The sequence below is a fragment of the Aulonocara sp. 'chitande type north' Nkhata Bay genome, linkage group LG23 (assembly GCF_057382095.1).
Source record: "Aulonocara sp. 'chitande type north' Nkhata Bay isolate Kocher_YH1m ecotype deep benthic linkage group LG23, A_spYH_male_GT1.1, whole genome shotgun sequence".
In the NCBI taxonomy this organism is placed as follows: Eukaryota; Metazoa; Chordata; class Actinopteri; order Cichliformes; family Cichlidae; genus Aulonocara; species Aulonocara sp. 'chitande type north' Nkhata Bay.
In genome coordinates, this window is record NC_141365.1 from 26,748,869 (window position 1) to 26,773,891 (window position 25,023).

General features: G+C 38.7%; 1 protein-coding gene across 1 annotated transcript; it reads left to right on the forward strand.

Annotated features, from left to right (window-relative positions):
- The first annotated feature begins 2,258 nt into the window (after positions 1-2,258).
- On the forward strand, positions 2,259-24,806 carry LOC147301998 (protein NLRC3-like). Its single transcript, XM_086283875.1, has 11 exons — positions 2,259-2,277; positions 2,848-2,925; positions 3,623-3,739; positions 15,480-15,593; positions 17,788-17,866; positions 19,526-19,730; positions 19,914-21,693; positions 21,791-21,964; positions 22,148-22,303; positions 22,661-22,707; positions 23,212-24,806. The coding sequence occupies exons 1-11, from the start codon at positions 2,270-2,272 to the stop codon at positions 23,772-23,774; spliced, it is 3,321 nt and encodes a 1,106-aa protein (XP_086140001.1). The 5' UTR covers positions 2,259-2,269; the 3' UTR covers positions 23,775-24,806.
- The last annotated feature ends 217 nt before the right edge of the window (positions 24,807-25,023 follow it).

Sequence of the window (25,023 nt, forward strand, 5' to 3'; positions counted from 1 at the left end):
TATCCAGTGCTGTGCACAAGTCCTGAGCAACCCTCCAGTTCTTTATATTTTGCTTTAAAACTTTAGAAATGAGCAGTAGTTGAGCAGACTGGATTTGAATTATCTGGACCCTGTAAATAAAGGCTGAGGTCACAGTGTGCTGGGACAGCTCCAGAGGCTGGGCTGGTATTAATGATGACTTCGAGGCCAGGATCAGGAGTGTGTTGTTAGCTGTAATGTATAAAAGAGCTATCAGAGCTACATGTGCAGTCTGTATCTTCATGTTAGCGAGCACATCGTCAGTAAAGCATCAAAGTTTTAAAAGTTGAGAAATCCGCCTCTTTCTTGTTTTCTTTCATAAGAACTGAAATTGTTGACCTTTGACCTACAAATATGAGCGTTCACCAGCTCGACCTTCTTAGAGTTTCTGTGGACATGAAAGCCCAGTGAGAGCTGAGCACACGTTGACTTCATGTTTCATATCAGCAGCCTGGGCTGTGAACATACACAGAGAGAAACACGTCTGCACTTAGAGCGTGGATTTAAAGGAGGATGTTTTAAATATTTCAGTATTTAATATGTTTAGTTTAATGTTTGAGTTGTACAAATAAGAGTACAAATAGTTACACTCTCATTTCCACACGTGATTATCTCTGTTTACTTTGTCACGCTCTGCCACCTCACCTGCGTCAGTTTGGTGGGCGGAGCCAAACCAAATCCACACGGCAACCTTAACTGACCCTGCAGCTCCACCCAGAGGTGGAGTGACAGACCTGATCGTTTGTGCCTGAGAGACCTCATCCAGGGAAATATGAACTCTTGAACACTTTCATGAAAAGATGCTTTTTTAAAAAAATTTGAGTTTGCTTCACAGGCTTTTCTTTGTTGTTCTTTACTTACCCCAGAGTATCAACTGGGTCTTGTCATTTTCTTCCATTTGGCTTTTGAAGCTTTTTAGTTTTTATTTTATTTAAATTTTATTTTATTTTAAATTTAGGTCACTAGAGCTCATTCCCACATAGCAAGCAGTTCTGGCCTGGATCTGGTATCAAGCCGGCACTGCTGGCTGACTTCTGGCATGATGGTATGTCATCCAGATATGGGCCAGGCCTGGCATAGATGGCACTGTCTATGTGATGCATGCCATATCTGGCTCGATTGTGGTTTGGGTTATGTGGCCCAGGCTCATGGAAAACAGGTCTAGTCCGGATCTGGCATCAATGATCTAAAGTTTAGTTTGCATTATCAGGGATTTTAATATCTAGTCCTTTTACTGAAAAAAAAAATGGCCCAAAAATCAACTTCTCAATTTGTCAAAAGCATTTCTCAACATTTCTCTACAAAATCTTTAGTCTCATGCTTTGCATCCATATGAAAACAAGCTGAGTAGATCTCAGATGAAACCAAAGTTATTGGGTTTCATTTTGGCTGTTCATGTCATAAGATGTCCTATGTAAAAGATATTATGAAGTGTTAGCATGGACTAGTCTTAGTCAAGTATGCGTACATCTTTTGTTAGAAGTCTAGTCAGAAAATAAATAGAAAGACTGTAGCAACCCTGCAGTTTAGTTAACTGTCTTTAATAAAGTCACACAGACTTACTGAACACTTGGTACATTAAACTGTTTTCCAGTATTAATCCAAACTCTTTGCAGTCATGACAGAAAGCAAGTGTGTAATACTATGTGTGGGTTTAAATTTAATAATGCACAACTCAGTTACAAGCAGCTAGATTGTAGCTAGATTGTGTGGTGCATGTGTGTCCAGTGGTACAAAGTTATTTAGATAAGACACAATAGTTTATGCAACCTTTGTCCTTGTCTTATAATCTGATACAGAGGAGCAAGTGAAACCAAGCTTCAGACAATAAGACCCAGCAAAGGAGAGAGGGCAGCATACAGTTTTACCTATGCAATACTTTCTTTTATTTTTTAATCATTATTTTTATTATTATTTTTTTTAAGCAGCTTAATGTAATCATGTTTTCGGTAAGCTTTGGAGGTTTACCTGTAAAAGACAGATTTTAACCGCTAAATACATGGAATAATTTGTGTAAGTATTATTCTGTTTGAATCACAGTCAGTACAGACCAAAAGCGAAATATTTCTGTCAATGTTTTTGCTGATTGCCTGTTTGTCTGAAAATTGATGTCACTTTCTCTGATCCAGTAAATATAAAATGCCCAAATAAGACACACCATATTATTTTTAAGTCTAGACTGCAGTTTTTTGTGTGTGCATTTTCACTCTCTAGTTGTCTCTGATTGCAGTGGCTGCTGAGTATCTACAAAATGGAAAGGTACACTGGTCAAAGGTTTATGTAATAGCTCACTATCACCCTAGAGTTATATCTACACTTTAATATTATCATAATTAATTATACATTTATATTACATATACCAGATACCATGGGACCCCCTTGTATCTGGTATCATTTAAAAATAATTTAAAATCTCAGTTATAATACTGGAACCCACTTTGATCTGAAAAATGTTAATGTCAGTAGTGTCTATAACACCTGTAATTATGGAAAAGTTATACAATAATTTACTGGCACAGTTTCTTTTTTGTCTAGTGAACTTAGTGAACTAGTGATCTACTATACACCAGTACTAATGGATCCAGACAGAGTTCTGACAAAAATCTGAGATTTTAAATCAAAGACTAGTAGCACAGTTTTTTTTATGTTTTAATAACCTTGCACTTTGCTACAGTGCCAAAGTGTTTAACAGTTTCTTTAAAATTGTCTCTGCAAGAGCAATTGTCAATTGTCTGTCAATTGATTTTGTTCTCTCTCAATTTTCTACATGCTATGATAATATCCACTACATCTCCCTGTGCAACTCTGTGTCTATGAATGTCTGCATAGTGAATGGAATGAAGGATCAGAGTCCCCAAAGCAAGGTCTTGTTGACATCAAGGAGCATCAGCTTTCCCCTGAGAAAATGTAAGCTTTCACCTCAATATGACACTCATGCCAGAAGTGGACCTTAAGTACAGTTTTAATCTACTTGTACTTCATGTACAATTACATAAAGTACAAGCATTCTATGTTATGTTGCTTTGTAAGTCTTCTTCACTGTAATCTGAAGTCAAATATTTTATTTTTACTTTATTTTAAAACTGGTTACTTCTTATTTTGTAGGTTTAAAAACAAATAATAATCAACTAATGTAGTAATAACTTTGTTTTTAGTTTATTACAAACTCAGTCAATGTTTGTTTATTTGTTCATTAGTTTGTTAGTTTACTTGTTCACTTGTTTTTAAACCAAGCTCAATTAAAAAAAACATAAGATGGCAAAAAATAATAGTTTTGTAAGATTTAAAGAATTGATGAAAAATTACACGAAAGAACTCAGGTAAATAGGAAAAATAAATTAAAATATAATAAAGGAGGTCCTTTAAAGAATTAAATGTCAATGTAGTTGAAAAAGAAAAAACAAGCCCATTAAGTGTCAGATGCACTTTGGACAGCATTTTACGAACAAGCAATCAAACTTGCAATTATTCTTGCTTGTGGACTTTGGTACTAATTTTATGACTGAGATCATTTCACTTACAGTACCTTTGATCTTTATTATATGCATGAAGTGCATGATAACACTGGACATTTATGGTGTATGTGGATATAACTGTTGTCTAGGATCCACAACAAGAGGTCTGCTTGTTCTGAGCTGCCCAGCAGTGTGTCCCTGAAGAGTGATGGCTCTAAACAAGGCCTTATTAACTTCAAAACAGATCATTCTTCCACTGGACCAAAGTAAGGTTATTCTTGTTATACATAGTTTCATTCTGGTGGCACAATTTTCTGTAGGTGAGAAAGGGTCAATAATACTGATCACTTTATGTAGTAAATATATCTAAGTTCAACTGTGTCGTGTCATGCATCATGACCATGAAAAAGGTTCCAGATAAAAGCTATAGTTATTACATCAGCTGACACATGTTAAAGTTCATGACAGGAAAATGACTGGACAAGCATGGCTTGTTTGGAAGGATTGCTAAGGGAAAGCCTCTTCTTTCTAAAAAGAAGATGTCAGCAGGGTTTAGGTTTGTTACATCTGAACAAACCCCACGTTTTCTGTAACAAAATGGAGATGATTGGTCATAAGGCTCAACATAAGGCTTGGAAAAAAGTTTGGAGAGGTGAGGATTTGGGCTTGTTTTGCAGCTTGGGCCTGGGCACCTTACAGTCATTGAGTTAGTCATGAACTCCTCTGTTTACCAAAGTATTCTTGAGTCAAATGGGAGACCATCTGTCTGCCAGCTAAAAAGCATTGCCAAAATTATACCAAAGAATACCAAATCTACAACAGAATAGCTGAAAAAGAAAAGCTTTAAGGTGCTGCAATAACCCATAGTCCAGACCTCAACCCGACTGAAATGACGTAGTATAGGACCTTAGGAGAGCGGTATATAAGTCACTGTCTGATAACAAATAAAAGTACTGTGTGGATAACTTCCGGTTAATGGATGCAAAACTTTGAGCTCCGACCTTTACATCCTGTAACTGCAGCTAAAGCCACCCTTTTATTGACACTTGTTCTGACACAAGCTTCTGCACTGACCCAGCCAGTCACGATGTCGAATAAACATAGACCTAACCCTAAAACAGCTGGAAAGGATGGATCAGACGACGATGCTAGCAACGAACCTGAAACCGAGAAGATGGAAGAAGCTAGCGCTAGTGCCCAACAGACTGAGCCTAGTGTTTTGACCGCAATTCAGTTGCTGAAAACACACTTTACTGCTCAACTGCAAGAAGTTATAACATCAAACCAAGAAATAAAGGACGCAATTGGGGTGTTTTCAGAGAGGCTTACCACAGCAGAATGCCGCATTAGCAAAGTTGAAGACGATGTCTCTTCCCTTACAAGTAAAGAGGCTTCCCTTCATAAGAAACTTCAAGAACGAGTGTTAAAAATGAGTGTTTCTCTGTCAAATCTGGAGGTGTTACAATGGAAACATTAACTCTTGACCTCTTAACTCTGAACTCCTAGAGGGGCTATGACACCAACAGAGTAAATTCACAGACTCCGCCCCCAGCACGGCTCCAATCGAAGCTGAAGTGAAGCCGTTTCAGAACATTTTGCTCTACATATTTGAGTTGTTTGCCATGCTTGGTAAGTCATTTTTTCAAAGATTGTTTCAATTATTATTATGAGCTTTTACTTCTGTGGCTCTTTGGAGTTGAGACAAAGCTGTGTGAAAGGCATTAGCCATGTTGCTCGCTGATAGCATAATATTCTGTTTTAGCTAGCTGAAAGGTATTGTTTGCGGGCAAATACCACAGCCTTGAAAAAAGCTTGCATGTGAATTTTCAGTCAAACCTTTGGTCAAATACACCTAAAACAATGTGTAGAATGTGAAATGTTGGTATAATGGTGCTACTTGAAGCCTGAAAACGATCGCCCATAAAAAAAAAAAACACGAGCAAACAGCAGTAGCAGACGTCCTGACTGGATTCTACGTTAGCATAGATCCCTCCAGAGTTTTGTGCACACGGTTTAGGTAAAAATGAAAAAGGTTGAGGTTTTACATTTAGTTCAGTATTACCTGTTGCCTGTGTCCTTGTCTTTTGGGAAAATACTTTACACAAGTAATGGCTCAAAGAGGATTCCTTTTTTTTTTTTTACTGTGCTGCAATTTACTGGATTATTTGTGCCATTAATTAGCGTCAACTAATTTTTATTCAATCTCCGCACAGGATATGCTTGTGAAGATGGAATATGGGGGAGAGCAGAAGTGTGTTGAAGTTCCACAAAGGGATGAATGAAGGACATGCATATTGTATTGAAGAAATAAGTGATGAGAACGCTGTTATTTGCATTTACCATGTCAGACCTTTTGATAAACAAAATTCTAATGAAAGTGAGAACATGTATACTGTTACATCTTTCAGAAAATGTTTTGAAATTGTGGTCACAGTTCAGAATAAATGTTTTTCAAAAACCATTGCATCTTTTTAGTGAATGTTTATTTCTAAAAGAAATTTCTAGAAGTTCAGAACAGTAAAATTCCCGCTTTTTAGAATGAATTAGAAGATAACTCTTACGTAGTTAAACTAAAATACTCTTTGAGAGTTAATATATAAACTCTTAACACCAAGTGTTAAATTATCAACTCCAGACAGATTTGGTGTTTAACACTAAATCAGAGTTAAAGCTTTGAGTTAACAATAGGAAGGTTTTTTGTTTTGTTTTTTTAGCTCCTTTTAAAGGATCTGTTGTATAACCATGTTGTAATGAGAGTGGGAGGGAATCTTCTAAGATCTCCACAGGTTGGAGGTCCTGGGCTTGTGTTTTTTTTGTTCATAAGAGTGTGTTGCTCATAGAGTGCAGTGCTTTTGACACAATAATTTGCAAGTTCTGACAGGTGAGACAAGTTGTAATCAAGTTCCAGATAATAAGGGCGCAAACTCAATGAGTAGCCACTCAAATCTTGAACTACTCTCCCGGAATGTAAGAGGCCTTAGGAAATTTATTACATTTAAAAGGGTAATGAACAGACTCAAACAATACCACCAAGGTTAGTCTTTATTCAAGAAACACACTTACTTCCAAGTGAAATTGCTCAGATAAGGAGGAGATGGCCAGGTCAGGTTTTTTCTAGCCACTTCTCAACACACGCTAAGGGAGTGACAACACTCATTCATAAATCATTGCCCATGTGTATAAAAAAAACATCTTAGCCCCCACAGGGAGATTCATCATTATACAATGCTCAGTGATGAACCAAGACTTAATTTTAGGTAATTTATATGGCCCTAATATCGATGACCCCAGCTTTTACAACAATCTGTTCCTTTCTATTGCAGCTCTTCACGGGGATATAATTGTTGGAGGACATTTTAATTGTACTCAACAGGTGTAAACTATTCTCATCCAAAATTTAGAGAAGTTATACAACACTTCATTTCTGAACTAAACCTGAAAGATGTATGGAGAATAGAAAACCCAACAGGGAGAGAATACTCCTGTCACTCAGCCAGTCACAATAGCCACAGTCACATAGACTATTTCCTTATATCAAACTCTCTTCTCCCCAGATTCAACAGTTGTTCATACAAAAGTGTACTTATATCCGACCACTCATTAACCACACTTAACTTTTAAGTTATAACAGCTTCTAGACGTAATCCCATCTGGCGTTTAAAACCACACTGGGTACATAACCCCAAGTTCTTAAAATTTGTAGGGAAAAATACTGATGACTATTTTTACTTCAATAAACTTGAAACTACAACCTCAGTTAGATGGGAAGCTTTTAAGGTATTTATACGTGGCCAGATGATAAGTTACACAAAAAACAAATCAAATCAACAAATTATTGAGATGTTGGACCTTGAAGGTAAAATAAGAGGTGGAGATAAATTTAAATGACACTAAAGAAAAAAAACAAAAACGTCTAGGACTAAGAGCTAAATATGAAAAAATTAACTATTAGACTGAGACAGACCTACTATGATCAGGGAGAAAAGGTAGGAAAACTTTTAGCATGGCGCAAAAAAACATTACTGAACGAGTGAAAAATAAACGAAATTACAACCGCAAATGAAAGCATTACAGATCCTCAAAGAATAAATGATCATTTTAAACTTTATTGCTCACAACTATATACGAGATGCAACCCAAGAGTCATTAGACTCCTTCTTTGACTCAATAAGTACCCCTTCACTCTCTGAAGAAGCTCGGTGTGAATTAGACTCTCCCTTATCCATGTGTAAACTTTCGAATGCAATAGACAAATAAAAAGCAGGAAAAGCTCCTGGTCCTGATGGAATCCCATTAGATCTTTTTAAAATATTCAATGACAAACTGATATCCTCACTATACAATATGCTACTGGAAAACTATGATTTAAAAGAGCTACCCTCATCCTTGCATAATGCATTTATAACAGTATTCCCTAAGCTTGGGAAACCGCCTCGGAAATGTGAATCCTACCAACCAATTTCACTAATAAATTCTGCCGCCAAGATAATAGCTAAATTACTGGAAAGAGACTTGAGCGGTACCTTCATCTTCTTGCTGACCCCAACCAGAACAGGGGTTGGTAAACACAACATGGTATTTGCAGAGTATTGAATGTAATTTACACAAATTCAGAACATCCAGACATGGCTCTGCTTTCGTTGGATGCAGAAAAAGCCTTTGACAGGGTCAAGCATTGGTATCTTTATAAAGTACCCTCTCAGTTTGGCTTTGGCACCTACTTTATGACTAGGGTTAAAATATTATATAATAAACCTATAGCCTCAGTTAAAACCAGCAACATTATATCTAAACCCTCCAATTTAGGTAGAGGTACACGTCACGGCTGCTCCCTCTCACTTCTCCTCTTTGTACTAGCAATCGAGCCACTGGCCATTTCCATAAGGACCAACCAAAATATCTCTGGTAACAGAACAAACAACATTGAGTCCAAAATTAGATTATTTGCATTGACATTATTTTAATGCTGTCAAAATTAATGAGCTAAATTTCCCAGCTACTCAAAACAATTAACTCTTTTGGCAACATCAAAACATCAACCAAATTAATTAATCCAAATCGGCCATTCACTTCTTTAAACATTCTGAAAGAATTAAACCACCCATTGAAACAATGTTTCAAGTTGCCAAAGACAGCCTCACCTCTCTAGGTATAGAAATCACTCCTAAAACAGATGAATTGGTACACACAAACTACGCACCAACAATTAATTCTGTTAAGAAATCAATTAATAGATGGTCTATGCTGCCAATCTCTCTAATTGGACGCATAAACATTCTCAAGATGAATATTCTCCCAAAATGTATTTATCTCTTTGAAGCTATTCCTCTCAGTCCTCCAGATGACGTCTTCACAAAGATAAAAACAATCTTCAATAAATTTATTTGGAATAACAGATGAGCCAGATTACACATATATCTTCCGTACGATAGAGGAGGCCTGGGTATACATATATAAAAGATTTTTCACTCGCAAAGACATAGACCCGGAGGGGGTGTCTATGTATGTATATGGTTATATTCACATGGGTAAATGTATATGCCTGCATGTGTGTATTCGCACACTGGCTAAACACGATGAGCATGCACTATTATTTATTATTGTTTATTTAGTTATTTTTTTGAATTTTTATTTATTTACATATATTATTTTATTTATTTTTTTCTCTGTCTACCTTGTTTATACCATTTGGAAAATCAATAAATAAATCTTTGGAAAAAAGTGTTAAAAACAATAGGAAGTATTTCACTGGAGCCACCATCTCTGCTTTTCATGATGAGCATATACATACATACACATTTGCTGTGGTTCAAACCACCATAAATTAAGTATGTAGATTGTATAGGGCTGCTGGTCAAGTAAATCACATGCATCAGTCACGAGACCAAAGACCAAGATCTTTCGTTCTCTGGCATCAAAACCAAAGTAGGAAAACACACTGGTTTGTTAAGTTGTTATTTTCTGTTATATCGTGAGAGTACGGTTGCCTGCGGTGAGTTGTAGTCATTGTGTGAAACATGGCATAAAGAAGCGCTTGGAGTGAGACTACTACATCGTGTCTTCTGAGTTGATAAAGTACCACCAAAGCCTGATGAAGCCAGGCCATACAAGTGCTGGAAGAATGAAGTTAATATTTGGAGACGAGTTACGGCGCTGGATAAAAAGAAGCAGGCACTCGCGGTGGCGCTGGGGCTCGAGGGGAGAGCCAGAGAAACAGCCATGGAGATACCCGCGGAAGATTTGAACAAAGATGACGGTATGGAAACACTACTTGCAAAACTGGACGTGGTGTTTCAGAGAAAAGAGAAAGATCATGGGTAGAATAGAATGCCTTTATTGTCACTATACAGTTGTACAATGAGATACAGAGCATCTCCTACTCAGTGTAAACATGCTCGGGGGGGCTGGGGGGGTACAGTTCTGCAGCGCTATGTACATATGGACAGTATTAACATAGGGAAAAACATATATATATAAAATGTACAATATACAAGACGTAAGTGATATGTAATAAATAGTGTTATGTATATACAGTTGAGTTGTTGCACATAGAATTGGTATTGCACAGTGGTGGTCCATAGAGGAAGTGGGAAGTGGGGGGCTGTGCTATCTGTGCATGTGTGAGTTCAGGGTGGTTATCGCTTTGGGGAAGAAACAGTTTTTGAGTCTGTGGGTTTTTGTGCTGATGCACCTGTAGCACTTCCCTGAGGGAAGCAGGCTGAACATGTTGAAGCCAGGCTGGGAGCTGTCCTTGATAATGTTTGCTGCTCTGCTGAGGCAGCGGGAGGAATAAATGTCCATCAGGGAGGGGAGAGGGCAGCCGATGATCTTTTGTGCTGTCTTGACCACACTCTGAAGCCTCACTCTACCTGCTTTGGTGCAGCTGCCGTACCATACCATGATGCAGTAGGTTAGCAGGCTCTCAATGGACGAGCGGTAGAAGGTCAGCAGCAGGTTGGAGTTCAGCTTGTACTTCCTGAGGACTCTCAGGAAGTGCAGCCGCTGTTGGGCCTTCTTGATGACCGCTGAGATGTTGTCTGTCCAGGAGATGTCAGCAGAGATGAGGACACCAATGAACCGGAAAGTGTGGACCCTCTCCACACACTCCCCGTTGATGTAGAGGGGGGCCAAGTCGGTGCTGTGTCTCCTGAAGTCAACAATGAGCTCTTTGGTTTTCTTAGTGTTCAGTGCCAGGTTGTTTTCTGAACACCATGCTGCCAGCTTCAGTACTTCCTCTCTGTACTCTGCCTCGTCTCCCTTCGAGATGAGTCCGACTACCGTGGTGTCATCAGCAAACTTGATGATGAGAGTGTTGTTGTGGGTCAAACTGCAGTCGTGGGTGTAGAGAGAATACAGGAGGGGGCTCAGCACACAGCCCTGTGGGGAGCCAGTGCTCAGTGTGCGAGTGGAGGAGAGATGAGGGCCGAGTCTTACGGTCTGGGGCCGGTTTGTGAGGAAATCCTTTATCCAGGCACAAGGTATGAAGCTTACTCGTGTTTTGACTCCATTGCAAAGGACCACAGTGTGTCCATGGCAGACTACATTACAGACTTTGAACAGCATTATAACCGGATGAAAAAGTACCACATGACACTGCCTGATGCTGTGTTAGCATTTAAGCTTCTAGATACAGCTTGTCTTGATGAGAAAAGTCGACAGCTTGCACTGACAGTGTGCACAGACTTAACTTTTGTGTCTTTAAAGTCTGCACTGAAATGGATTTTCAGAGGGAAAGTAGCTGGCATTTTCAGCGGAATTCAACTGAACCAAAATGCAGTTTTCCTTACGGAGCAAAAAGGTCCTAAATACAAACAAAATAACGGTACTTTGTCGCGGAGTGGACAGCGACAACCACTACAAGGTACCAACCCATCTTGACAAGTTTGGCAAGCGAACAAGATGTGCTATTTGTCAGAGCACTTACCACTGGGCTAAAGACTGTCCTCATCGTAATGGTAACCAAGTAAAGCTAACTGAAGATGGAAAGTGGAGGAGTGTAACATTACCCTGTACACTAAAGCCTCAATGACAGACTCTGAAATCTTCCTGACTGAAGCACTGGGATCAGCCAGCATACTGCATATACACGTACAGTTTGCAGTCAGAAGTGGCTAGATAGTTACATGAGTGACCTCAGCCAAGGCCAAGTAAACAAGTTGCTGCAATCAGAAACCCCTAGCTCCAGACCATTTCACTTTCGGGAAGGAACTGTAGTGTATTCCAGCAAAAAAGTGAAACTTCCAGCCAAAATTGGACAAACGAAATGTGACATTGAAAATGAAGTAGTTCCTGTTGATATTCCACTACTACTGAGCAAAATGTCTGTCAAGAAAGCAGGGACTGTTGTAGACATGGAGAATGACAGTGTTGTCGTGTTAAAGCAGCCTGTTCCCCTAGAGCTCACTAGTTCAGGACACTATTGTGTGGACATTAGAGATGGAAATACTACAGAAAGCTGCAATGAAAATTAAGTTCTCATTGTAACTGCTGAAATGTCTACAAAAGAGAAACAAAAGCTTCTTGTGAAGCTTCATAAGCAGTTGCTGTTGGTCTACCCCTGGCTTCTGAGTATAATGAGACGGTAGTGATGGATCTACATGAACTGGAGCCCAACGTGTGGTACCTTCACATCATCGACCACTTCACATGCTTCAGCGTCAGCAGCATCGTAAAGACAAAGAAAGTTGCAGAGATCGTCAACTCCTTCATTCACATCTGGATAAGCATTCACGGTGCACCCAGACGGCTCTACTCGGATAACGGCAGAGAGTTCAACAACACAGAGATTCGGGATATGGCTGAAAACTTCAACATTGGATAAAGACATCATCACTGAACAAAATCTTCTGCGTAAACTGAGGGTCCTGTTCCAATTTTTGTTTTGCCCATTCTGCAAATTCTGTGCGCCGATCTGGGTCATCCTCGTTGAGATGCTGCAGTAGCTGGAGTTTGTAAGGGTGCCATTTGTGAGTAGCTAATATCCGCCGAAGGGATGTTCGACTAATGCCGCTCTCCAGTGACATGCGGCGAGTGCTACGCTGTGGGCTCTTGTTGAATGAAGCTAGGACAGCCACTGATGTTTCTTCATTAGTGACAGTTTTCTTGCGTCCACATTTTGGCAAATCCAACACTGAACCAGTTTCACGAAACTTAGCAAGCAGTTTGCTAACTGTAGCATGGGAGATGGGTGGTCTCGTAGGGCGTCTTGCATTGAAATCTGCTGCAATGACCCGGTTACTGCATTCACCGGATATCAACACAATTTCGATCCGCTCCTCACGTGTTAACCTCTTCGACATGTCAAAGGCTGTGAACAAAGAGAAACTTGTAAATAACTCATGAAAGAATAAAGTTACGTTGAAACCAAGCACACCATTGTTTTTCTTGTGACATTACCAATAGGTTTGATGTGTCACATGGCCCTCTTCCTATTGAAAAAACAAAAGTTGTATCCAAGATGGCCGACTTCTAAATGGCCACCATGGTCACCACCCATCTTGAGGAGTTTGCCCCCTCACATATACTAATGTGCCACAAACAGGACTTTAATATCACCAACCATTCCTATTTTATTACGGTGTATCCATATAAATGGCCCACCCTGTATAAAGTTATAGTCCACATCAACTTGTGTTTGGCCAAAACCCCAACCCGCTGCCTTAGAGGGCACAACTGTAAGTGCAAGAGTAGCTGAACATATATCAGCATTACATGCTTCCAGGAAAGCATTTACTGAGGCAGAGTCTTCAGAAAGGATCAGAAGAGCACTACGCAAGCAATTTAGGCCTACAGATGACAAATATGAGGCAGGAGATAAAGTATACTACAAACGAGTTGACTGTACAGGAAAAGCCAAAGGGCAATTCAAAAACTGGTACAATGTGCAATATCTTGAGCCTGATGGTAGAGAAGGTGAAAAGAAAGCTTTAGACATGTCGCTGGTTGATGGTCTTTGCACTGAACCTGAAAACAGAGATGCAGATGTACTCATAACAAAAGATATCTCTTTTGATGTTGCTAAGCAGCAGGAGATTGAGAACTGGCAAAGTAATGGTGTGTTTGATGAAGTGAAAGACTTGGGTCAAAAATGTGTGTCTACCAGATGGGTCTTTACACTCAAAGAAACTACTAATGGTTTTGTCCCAAAGGCCCGACTTGTGGCACGGGGGTTTGAAGAGGTAAATACTCAAGAACTACAGAAAGACTCTCCAACATGTGCATCTGAGTCCCTCAGACTGGTGCTAGCTGTGATATGTCAAAACAAGTGGAAAGTGAATCCAATGGACATTAAATCTGCCTTTTTGCATGGAATGGAACTGTCAAGAGACATTTATCTTTGCCCGCCACCTGAAGCTGGCAAGGACAATGTTCTATGGAAACTGAAAAAGTGTGTTTATGGACTTGCAGATGCTTCACTTTATTGGTACAATAAGGTCAAAGACATTATGCTCAACACTGGTGGTAAAATATCACAGGTTGATCCCGCAGTGTTCTATTGGCAGAATGAAAAAATCTGAGATTGCAGGAGTGCTTGCATGTCACGTTGATGATTTCCTTTGGGCTGGTTCAAGTCACTTTGCAACTCATGTCATTCCTGTACTGAAATCTACCTTCCTTGTGGGGCGTGAAGAACATGACAGCTTTTCTTATGTTGGTATGGGCATTTGTACAGTTAATGATGTAATAGAGGTGCATCAACAACTTTACACTGACAATCTACAACCGGTTCAGTTACAAGTAGCACGGGCTGTACAGAGGGAGGCTTCCTTAAGTGAAACAGAACGTGAGCAACTCAGGTCAAAAATAGGACAGATTTTGTGGGTTGCCAAACAAACGAGACCAGATGTTATGTTTGACACATGCAGCCTGGGATCTAATATCAAAGATGCAACTGTACAGTCCATTCATGACGTGAACAAAGTTATCCGTAAACTTAAGGCAGAGAAAGTGACTCTTAAGTTTCAGCACTTGGGTAACAGTGAGGATTTGGCATTGGTTGTTTTCAGTGACGCTTCATTTGGCAACCTTCCTGATGGCGGTACTCAAGGAGGGGCATTAATCGTCCTTATGGGTAAAGGAGGAGTTTTGTCCTCTCTTTTGGCAGTCTAAAAAAATCAGGCATGTGGTCAGAAGTACACTGGCAGGAGAAACTCTTGCCATGTCAGATGGATAGACAGTGCAGTCTTCCTGGCAACACTTTTTTCTGAGCTTACAACTGGTAACACTGGCCTGAATGCTCTTCCATTGATCTGTGTGACTGACAATCATTCCTTGTTTGATGCATTCAAGTCCACTAAGCAGGTTACAGAGAAGAGACTGAGGCTAGAAATGAGCAGCATTAAAGAGCTCATACAAGCCAAGAAAATCAGACAGTTTTCTTGGTCAGATTCCAACAACCGTCTGACAAAAAAGGGAGTTTCACCTTTAACCCTCCTAAAAGCACTAGATGAAGGACTCTGGATGCTGTGGTCCTTTGTTTACAAAGTTCTCTTTGCGTTAAAATGCACTATTGTTTATTTTGTGCAGTGATAGTATGCTTGAAGTAAAGCAAAGCACAGTGAAATGTTTCCTGAATGTTCAAAAATGTTGACAAGTTTTTTTTGTTTTCATATATATGTTTAAAGTGTTTAAAAGGAGTGTTTTTAGTTTGTTTTTGTTTTTTTAAAGAAAGAGGGAGATTGTTAAGTTGTTATTTTCTGTTATATAGCGAGAGTACGGTTGCCCGCGGTGAGTTGTTGTCATTGTGTGAAACATGGCGTAAAGAATGAAGCGCTTGGAGTGAGATGTCGTGTCTTTGGAGTTTACATGGTTAACAATATACTAAACCACTTATTAAATTCAAACAATAAATTAATTTTACATCCAGGGAAAGTTTTCTTTATAATTATTATCATTTTCTGACCTCTTTTAACTTGATTTAACTTATCATATCATCATCTACCTGAAGTGCATGATAACAGACATTTATGGTGTATGTGTATATTACTTATATTACTGTTTGTCTAGGATCAACAGCAAGAGGCCAGATTTTTCTGAGCCCAGCAGTGTGTCCCTGAAGAGTGATGGATCTAAACAAGGCCTTATTAACTTCAAAACAGATCATTCTTCCACTGGACCAAAGTAAGATTATTCTAAGATTATTTTAAATATGCTTACCCACTAATTCTTTAGGTGGGAAATGGTCAGGACAACTCCTAAGCACATTATACACTAAATACATTTATGTTCAACAGTGTCATGAATTGTTATTAGCATGAAGCAGGTTCCAGAAAAAAATGCTTTTTTTCAGTCATTTTCATTCTAGTCCTTGCACTGGACCTGACCATTTTCATTTTCAGATGAATGTTGAGGACATGAATCATGAATCATTCATTACTTTTCATTACTTACTTTTCATTCATTCACTTTTTTCATTCATTAAAAAAGGCTCTTAACTCAAGGGATGAACCACTGTTGTGACTACACAAAACAGACAACTTACCAAAGAAGCTGTTTTAAATTTATCTTTAAGGTACTTTGTTACGAGCAGCCTGTCACAAAATGACATCATTTGTTCACATATCTTATATTGAATCAATAGAAAATGTCAATGAAAACACGGTTTGACAGACACAAAACAGTATTTTTGGACCAAGAATGTCATTCCCAAATAGCTGTTAACTGATAGCTTGGCATATCTCAGCATGGTGTGCACTGTGTTCGTACAAATGTGAGGAAACTGGACAAGAGGGGAACAAAAGGCCTAAAAGAATATCTACAATAGATGAACAGTATCTGAAAGTCAAGACCTTAAGAACCAGGAAAAAAATCTAGCAAAGACCTGACACAGGCCCTGAGAGATGCTTATATACCTTCAGCTGATCCATCTACTGTTCATTGAAGCCTTATCAAAAAGGGTTTCAGTGGAAGGGTGGCTATCAAGAAGCCGCTCTTAAGGAAGGGAAACAGGGGAAGAGGCTGAGGTATGAAAACTACACAAGAACTGGACTGAAAATCAGTGACAACAGTTCTGATGGAGTGATAAATCCACTGACATTTTACATTTAAATCATCAGTGTGTTTGGAGAAGGTCAGGAGAGAGGTGCAGCAGTGATTTTCTACAGCTACCTGTAGAACACGGTGGAGGCTCTGTCATGGTTTGTGCTGCATTTAAGTCAATGCTGTTGGAGATCTTGTCAAAACTGATGAATTATCAACACAGAAAAGTACCATCAGATTTTGTTCCACCATGCAATACCATCTGGAAAGCATCTGATTGGTAATAGCTTCCTCTTTCTGCATGACAAGGATGCAAAACACACTACCAATGCAGTAAAATCATATGTGGATAGAAAAACACACAGTGGAGCACTATCAGTCATGGATCGGCCTCCCCAGAGTTCAGACCTCTACATTACTGAAGCAGTGTGGGATCATGTTGACAGAGAACAGAACAAACATCCAAAGAAGAGCTTTGAATGTCCTTCAAGAAGCCTGGAGAACTATTCCTGAAGACGACTTAAAGAAATGTTGAGAAAGTTGAATACACTGTGTTGAAGAATAAAGGCGGTCACACCAAAATATAAACAAGATCTGGTTCAAGACATTTTCATAGTACTATATTCCTCATATGAGGGGAGTATTTTATTGTATGTTTAACATTTAGCAAAACAATTTGCTATAGATCCAATATTTTTTTAAAAAAAAAAACTTTAACAAAGTTTTCAACATTTACAGTGCATGTCTAGCATCTAGAATTAGACTTAATATTGGCTTTACAAAATTATTGTGTAAGTCAACAGAAAATGTTGAAACTGCATGGTTAAGGGTATGCAAGCGCACACGCACACACACACACACACGCACACACACACACGCACGTCTGTGTATATATGTACAGTCCCGATCAAAAGTTCAAGACCACTTGAAAAATTACAAAATTTTGTGAAACTGAAACAGGCCATTTTACATGGCCTGTTTCAGTTTAAGCGTTGTTTTCAATAAATTGCATGCTCAGAAAATGTTTTGCCTCACTCCCATTGCTTTTTGTTGCATGTTGAAGCTCTACTTGGAACCTTGTTAAGATTCAACCATGCCAAATATGATTTTAGTCTGGTCCTTCCTTAGTTTAGATTATATCCAATCTAAGAGAATTATGTAAGACAAAAATGACCTCAAGGAAGGACACATTTTAAAAAGAAAGTTTTATTACGTTTCAAAAACAAAGTGAGAAATCTGAAGAATTTATGAAGCCCATGACAAAAGCGTGGCAAAAAGGGGAGGTGGGAAATAAAATTTTATCTATTTGGTACAGAACATAATTCTTTCTGCCCAGTTTTCCAGATGTTTTAAAGCGCGTCAACCCTGCTCAGTCAAGCCAAATGAATCAACAAAACCTGAACTCCATATTTGAGGTCTGTATGAACAGCAATTGCTTGATTTTTTTCTGACATATAAAACAGTGTTGTATTATTACAGGGATATATCTATGACATAGTAAAGTGCTAAGCTTAAATTCATGAGATTAAGATTATCTGTGATTATGACTGCATACTTTGTGTAATGAAGCAAGCCCACAGATAAACATCAATATGTGTATCAAAACATGTGCTGAATAAGTTATAAGCTCCCTAATCAGCCTTTCAACTCAAAGGATTTACATATAAGGACATAATTAAAACATTATCTGGTTTTACAATTACTTAAATATACACATCATATCATTATTTATTTAGCAAAGATTAACCTAAAATCCTAAGCAGTTCTGTGAAAAACATAGGAACATAGGAATTAAAAGGATAAGTAGCATCCAGCTGTTACTAATCAAAGTTAATCAAATGCATTTGATTAACTAATCCTCAAAACATGTGATCACCTCTATAAAAGCAGAGGTTTGGGCATTTATTTGGTGTGGAGCATTTAGGTGTGTGTTAACACAATACAACAATCTGTCCAATAATGTACATTCAAATGTAAATGAATGTAAATTCCTCTATATTGGGATGCCTGTAGCTCAGGAGATAGAGCAAGTCATCTACTGGCTGCTCCAGTCTGCATGCCAAACATCTCTGAGTAAGATACTAACCGCTAAGTTACTCTCCGATTTAACCATTGGAATATGAATGTAAAATGCTTTAAGTGTGAGTAGAAAAGCGGTTTTTAAGATGCAGTGCATTTACCATTCCAAGGACAGACTGTAAAATACTCAGAGAAACTGTAAACACACACACACACACACACACACACACACACAAAAACACAAGCGCTCCATCTCAGAGTCTGCAGCTCTCAGTTAGTTTGTTAAATACCAATTTCATGACAGCACATAGACAAAACACATAGAAAAAGACTTGGCATGTTTGGAAAGGTTTCCAGGGGATAGCCTTTTCTCTCTCAAAAGAACGGAGCACCACTGCTTAGGTTTGCGAAGTTACATCTGAACAAACCACAACATTTCCAGAACAATGTCCTTTGATCAGACCAAACTAAAGTGAATATGTTTTGTCTATGATGCAATTGTCCAGTCAAAGTCAAGACCATAACCCACTGAAATGTGTGATGGGACCTTAAGAGAGCTTTGCATAAACAAATGTCCTCAAACTTCAACACATTGAAGAAACGTTTTAAGCAAAAGTGATCCAAAATTCCTCAAAAAACCTGCCACAATAATTATGATTGTAGCCTTGGTACTTGCAAAAGTTCTAGACCTATACATACATTATTTTTCTAAATTAAACAAAACTCTTGTATTAGATTTAGACCTAACTCATTCTCTAACCCATTGCCTTACCAACAAAGCAACTCATTTAGATTGAGGCACAAAATAAAACAAAACAAAATAAATAGTAATTATGAGTAAATCCAAATGTCTAAACATCATTTCTCCCTTTAAAAGCGTCAGTGGAGTCTTTCTCTTGACTGGCAGCAAAAAAAAATCCATAGTGACCAGCATGCAAACAGCTTGTATGGGTCATAACAGCACAAAAGCAATTCAGGAAAAAAATGTCCCATTGTGACTTTTTATTGGATCCATTGTACCTTCTGTTATGAAATACTGCTGCACTATGTTCCAGCAAATTGAAAAGGAAATCAACACACTTGTGAAGAATGAACTAAAGTCATTCAAGAATATTTTGATGGGCCAAGATGATTACAGGGAAGATAAAGACATTGAGAATGAAGAGCAGAGCAGGACCAACAGAGAGGCAGTTCTGAAGATCACAGTGAACATCCTAAAGCAAATGCAGCTGAATACGTTGGCTGACCTTCTGCAGAACAGTAAGAGGATTTAAACGCTGTATGTGATGAAAATATCCCAAAAGAAAGCAGGAAAATTTGTGCATATTTGCATTTTTAAATTATTGTAAATGTAGAAATAGCCAGTGTTTTGTTAAACTAGTGAGAGATACAGGTCAACAAAAAAGATCCACTCACCAATTTCAATTCTTATTTCCCATCTAGAATGCTTTGCTCCCAGGTGCCAATACAAACTCAAATCAAAGCTGAAGAACAGGTTTCAGTGTGTGTTTGAGGGAATTGCTAAAGCTGGACATTCAACCCTTCTCAATCAGATCTACACAGAGCTCTACATCACAGAGGGGGGAGCTCCAGAGGTGACTTTTGAACATGAAGTCAGACAAATTGAAGCAGCTTCCCGAAAACCACACAGACCAGAAATAAGAATCAGACAAGAAGATATCTTTAAAAGCTCACCTGGAAGCAACAAACCAGTTAGAACAGTCCTGACAAAAGGTGTTGCTGGAATTGGGAAAACAGTATTAACACAGAAGTTCACTCTAGACTGGGCTGAAAATAAAGCCAACCAAGACATCCAGTTCATGTTTCCATTCACTTTCAGAGAGCTAAATGTGGTGAAAGAGAAAAAGTTCAGCTTGGTGGAATTTGTTCATCACTTCTTTACTGAAATCAAAGAAGCAGGAATCTACAACTTTGAAGACTTCCAGGTTGTGTTCATCCTTGATGGTCTGGATGAGTGTCGAATTCCTCTGGACTTCCACAATACTGACATTTTGAGTGACGTTACAGAGACCACCTCAGTAGATGTGCTGCTGACAAACCTCATCAGAGGTAATCTACTATCTTCTGCTCGCCTCTGGATAACCACAAGACCTGCAGCAGCCAGTCAGATCCCTCCTGAGTGTGTTGACATGGTGACAGAGGTCAGAGGGTTCACTGACCCACAGAAAGACGAGTACTTCAGGAAGAGAATACTAGATGAGGAGCAGGCTAACAGGATCATCTCCCATATCAAGACTTCACGAAGCCTCCACAACATGTGCTACATCCCAGTCTTCTGCTGGATCATTGTAACAGTTCTGAAAACCAAAGTGGGAGAAGAGCTTCCCAAAACCTTAACTGAGTTATACATCCATTTCCTGGTTGTTCAGTCCAAAGTGAAGAAGGTCAAATATGAAAAGGGTGCTGAGACAGATCCGCACTGGAATCCAGAAAGCATGGAGATGATTAAATCCCTGGGAAAACTAGCTTTTCAACAGCTGCAGAAAGGTAACTTGATCTTCTATGATTCAGATCTGACAGAGTGTGGCATTGAAATCAGAGAAGCCTCAATGTATTCAGGAGTGTTCACACAGGTGTTTAGAGAGGAGAAAGGGCTATATCAAGACAGGGTGTTCTGCTTTGTCCATCTGAGTGTCCAAGAGTTTCTGGCTGCTCTTTATATACATGAGACATTCATCAGCTCTGGAGTCAATCTGCTGGAAGAACAACAAACCAAAAAGGGTATTAAAAAAAATCATTTTGAAGTAAACTTCTACCAGAGTGCTGTGGAAAAAGCTTTACACAGTCCAAATGGACACCTGGACATGGTCCTCCGGTTTCTTCTTGGCCTTTCACTGCCGAACAATCAGAACCTCCTGAAAGATCTGTTGACAAAGACAGGGCGCATCTTAAAATCTAATGAGAAAACTGTGCAGTACCTAAAGGAGAAGATCAGAGAGAATCAGTTTTCAGACAGAAGCATTAATTTTTTTCACTGTTTGAATGAACTGATGGATGGGTCTATAGCAGAAGAGATCCAACAGTATGTCAGTTCCACAAAATTTTCTCCAGATCAACTTTCTCCTGATCAGTGGTCAGCCCTGGCCTTCATCTTACTTTCATCAGGAAAAGAGATAGATGTGTTTGACCTGAAGAAGTACTCGGCTTCGGAGGATGTTCTTCTGAGGCTACTACCAGTGGTCAAAGCTTCAAAGAAATCATTGTAGGTCTATAGCAGTCTCAAAGAAGTTATGATATATATTAAATTGGGGAAAGGCTAAAGCATAACATTTCCTTGTGTTATTTGTTGTTTCCCTTAGGTTGAGTGGCTGTAATCTGTCACATAAAAGCTGTGAAGCCCTAACCTCAATTCTTAGCTCTCCGTCATCTAATCTGAGAGAGTTGGATCTGAGTAACAATGACCTGCAGGATATAGGCGTGAAGCTGCTTTCTGAAGGACTGCAGAATCCGGATTGCAAATTGGAAACTCTCAGGTCAGGATTTCTCAGTCTAAGGAAAACTTGAAGATTAAAGTGTTATTTGATTTAGTATTTTGCTTGTATATTTTGTTGTTGAAAATAAATTTTCTTTTCAATCTATGATTAATGATCTCAGCAAATTCATGTCAGTTCTAATAAAAATATCTAAGATATATGGGTTGTTGCTTGGCTTTGTAGTTTATCTGGCTGTGTGGTCTCAGAGATTGGCTGTGCTGCTCTGGCTTCAGCTCTAAACAACAACCCCACTCATCTGAGAGAGCTTGACCTGAGCTATAATCATCCAGGAGAGGAAGGACTAAAGCATCTCTCTGAGGATTTAAAACGAATACTCAGGTACCAAGCTTGCTAAAGGCAAAATCAGATAGGAGAGTTACAGTAGAATTGCTTTGCTATCTTGCTATCCAGCTGTTGACAAACTGCTCCAAATAATCTATTTGGTAAATGTATACCTGTAAAACAAGTTACCTTGGTGGCAAAACAAAGAAACAAACAAAAAACTAAGACATAAACAGGAAAGTATATTATGCAGCATTTTAACTTTAGAGGAGTTTACCATGTTTAACACGTTTACCAGTCTCATAATAATTTTGCTGTTTGCTTTGGTATGCTATTCAGCTTTTTTATTAAAGAAAAGTTGAAAGAGTATGCTCCAAAGGATATCCTGATGACTTTATGTATATCTTCCTCCAGAGCGGAGCACTGTGGACCCTGGAGGTTGAAACCTGGTGTGAAAAAGTGTAAGAATATTTTTAATTTAGTGTCATAACATGGAAGCATAGTAGTGTTGATAGAATTATTAAGATGATGTATAGATTATATACATAGATTTCAGACTTCAGTCAATCCAAATATTAACCACAGACAGACTATGTGATCTCTAATTGAATCTATTTGTACTCTGTCAGAGTCTAAACCTGTCAAAGACATACCTCATAGACAAAAGTAGGCTACATGCACACCCATAGAAGCTGCTCAGATATGGCAACCCACAACATGAATGGTTAGAAACTGTTCTGATCCCTGGGGTTCACATACTTTTTCTCTCATTGATATATAATGGATGTTTTTTTTTTAAAATTAGTTTCATTTAATTTTTTTGTTAGGCTTCTCTCTTTCTACTTTAATACTGTACTACTACTTCAATACTCTTTAATCTGCCAGTGTTTTAGGTTATTTTTATGCAAAAATGTCAAAAAGCTGTTGTCAGCTATTTATTGCATTGTGTCATTTCTTCTCATCAGATGCTTGTGAACTCACACTGGAACAAAACTCAGCTCACAAAAAGTTAAAGCTATCAAACAACTACAGACAGGTGACCGTGGTCAGAGAGGAAGAGCCATATCCTAACCATCCAGAAAGATTTGACTTCTGGTACCAGCTAATGTGTAAAAATGGCATAACTAGTAACTGTTACTGGGAGGTTCACTGTCAAGGAACATTTGGGATAGCAGTGACTTACAGAGAAATTGAAAGAAGAGGAAATGGTCCATACTGTTGGTTGGGGGGAAATGATCAATCTTGGAGTTTGGAGTACACCAAGCAAGGTTGCTTTGCCTGGCACAATAATAAAGGAAAACCTTTGCCAGCACCCCCAAAGACTGAATCTTTCAAAGTTGCAGTGTATGTGGACTGGCCTGCTGGTACTCTGTCCTTTTATAGTGTCTCGAATGACAATCTGATTCACCTCCACAGTTTCCAGTGTTCATTCAAAAAACCTGTGTTCCCAGCATTTAGGCTTGGGACTTACGGATCATCGTTGTACTTATGTGAGCTTCAAGAAAGAGCCAGCATTTGCGTAGATTAAAAGTGTTTAAAAAAATGTACTAATGCTTTGGCCATTTTTGCACCTATGTGCCCCACCATTGCACATGTAGATTAGACTGTATATATAAGATAGCCTACAATTCACTGGTTTTGGATTCCACTTTAAAAAATTTTTTTTTTTATTGGCCTTTTTGAGCTTTATTTGATAGACTCAGTGAAGAAAGGACAGGAAAGCAGGGGCAGAGAGAGAAGGGGGCAGACATGCGGCAAAGGGCCACAGGTCGGACTCAGAACCTGGGCCGGCCACTCTCAGCCGTATGGCATGTGGTCGCCCGCTCAACACACTGAGCAAAAACCGGCACCCAGATTCCTCATTTCAAAGGTTTCAGTCCTGCTTTTTGGCTGCAGACATGGTTGTTCTTCGGATCCAGACATAACCATATTTGGATGAAAGTAGAGTGCCAAGTTATTAGCTAAGGATAGTTAGCTTGGTTAGCAATGCCCTTCTATAAACTGTATGGTTGCACTGGGCAGACGCATATGATTCCAAATCCTATATTATTTGACATACATACATACATACATACATAAACAAATAAATACACTTAAAAATGATCTAAATATTTCCAGAAGCACAAGCACGATTGTGGAGGTTCAGAGAATGACTTCAATTAGCAACGTTTTCCGACCGAACAGCTGACCGTGAGTCAAACAGGCTATGCCCCTAACTGTAATCTTTAATCACTGCCTTTAGAAAATTTTTATACAGACACAACAGTATCTAGGGACATGAGTTACCAAAAGAACAATTATAAAGTTGGATGGAATTGTCTTTAAAGATCAAAACTAGCCTATTTTTTTTGCTTTGTTGTAAATATATATATATTTGTTTTATATGTTTTAAGACAGGAGTCTGTAGGGATTAACTCAGTTTCTGAGGCAGCCTCCAGGAGATACACAGACTGCATCCACTCATTAGTTACATTTTTGTTAGCCTCAATATGAATTGAGGTTTTGTTGTTTTTTGTATTTTGGTTTAGGTTTTAAAGATTTTTAGTTCGGGGGGGATTGTAAGTCAATATGGAAAATGTTTGTCAGCATTTATCTGTATTCTTTTCTTTGATTTATCAACACAAGCCCTTTGTTCCTGTAATTTGTGATTTTGAGCAATAAAATCCCAAATGACACCAGCAATATCTGCCTGTATGTTGTCTCTCTTTACCCCATCTGACCTGCAACACAACAAGAGACAAGGGCAGTGGCTGACAACCATATTTATTTTGTGTACA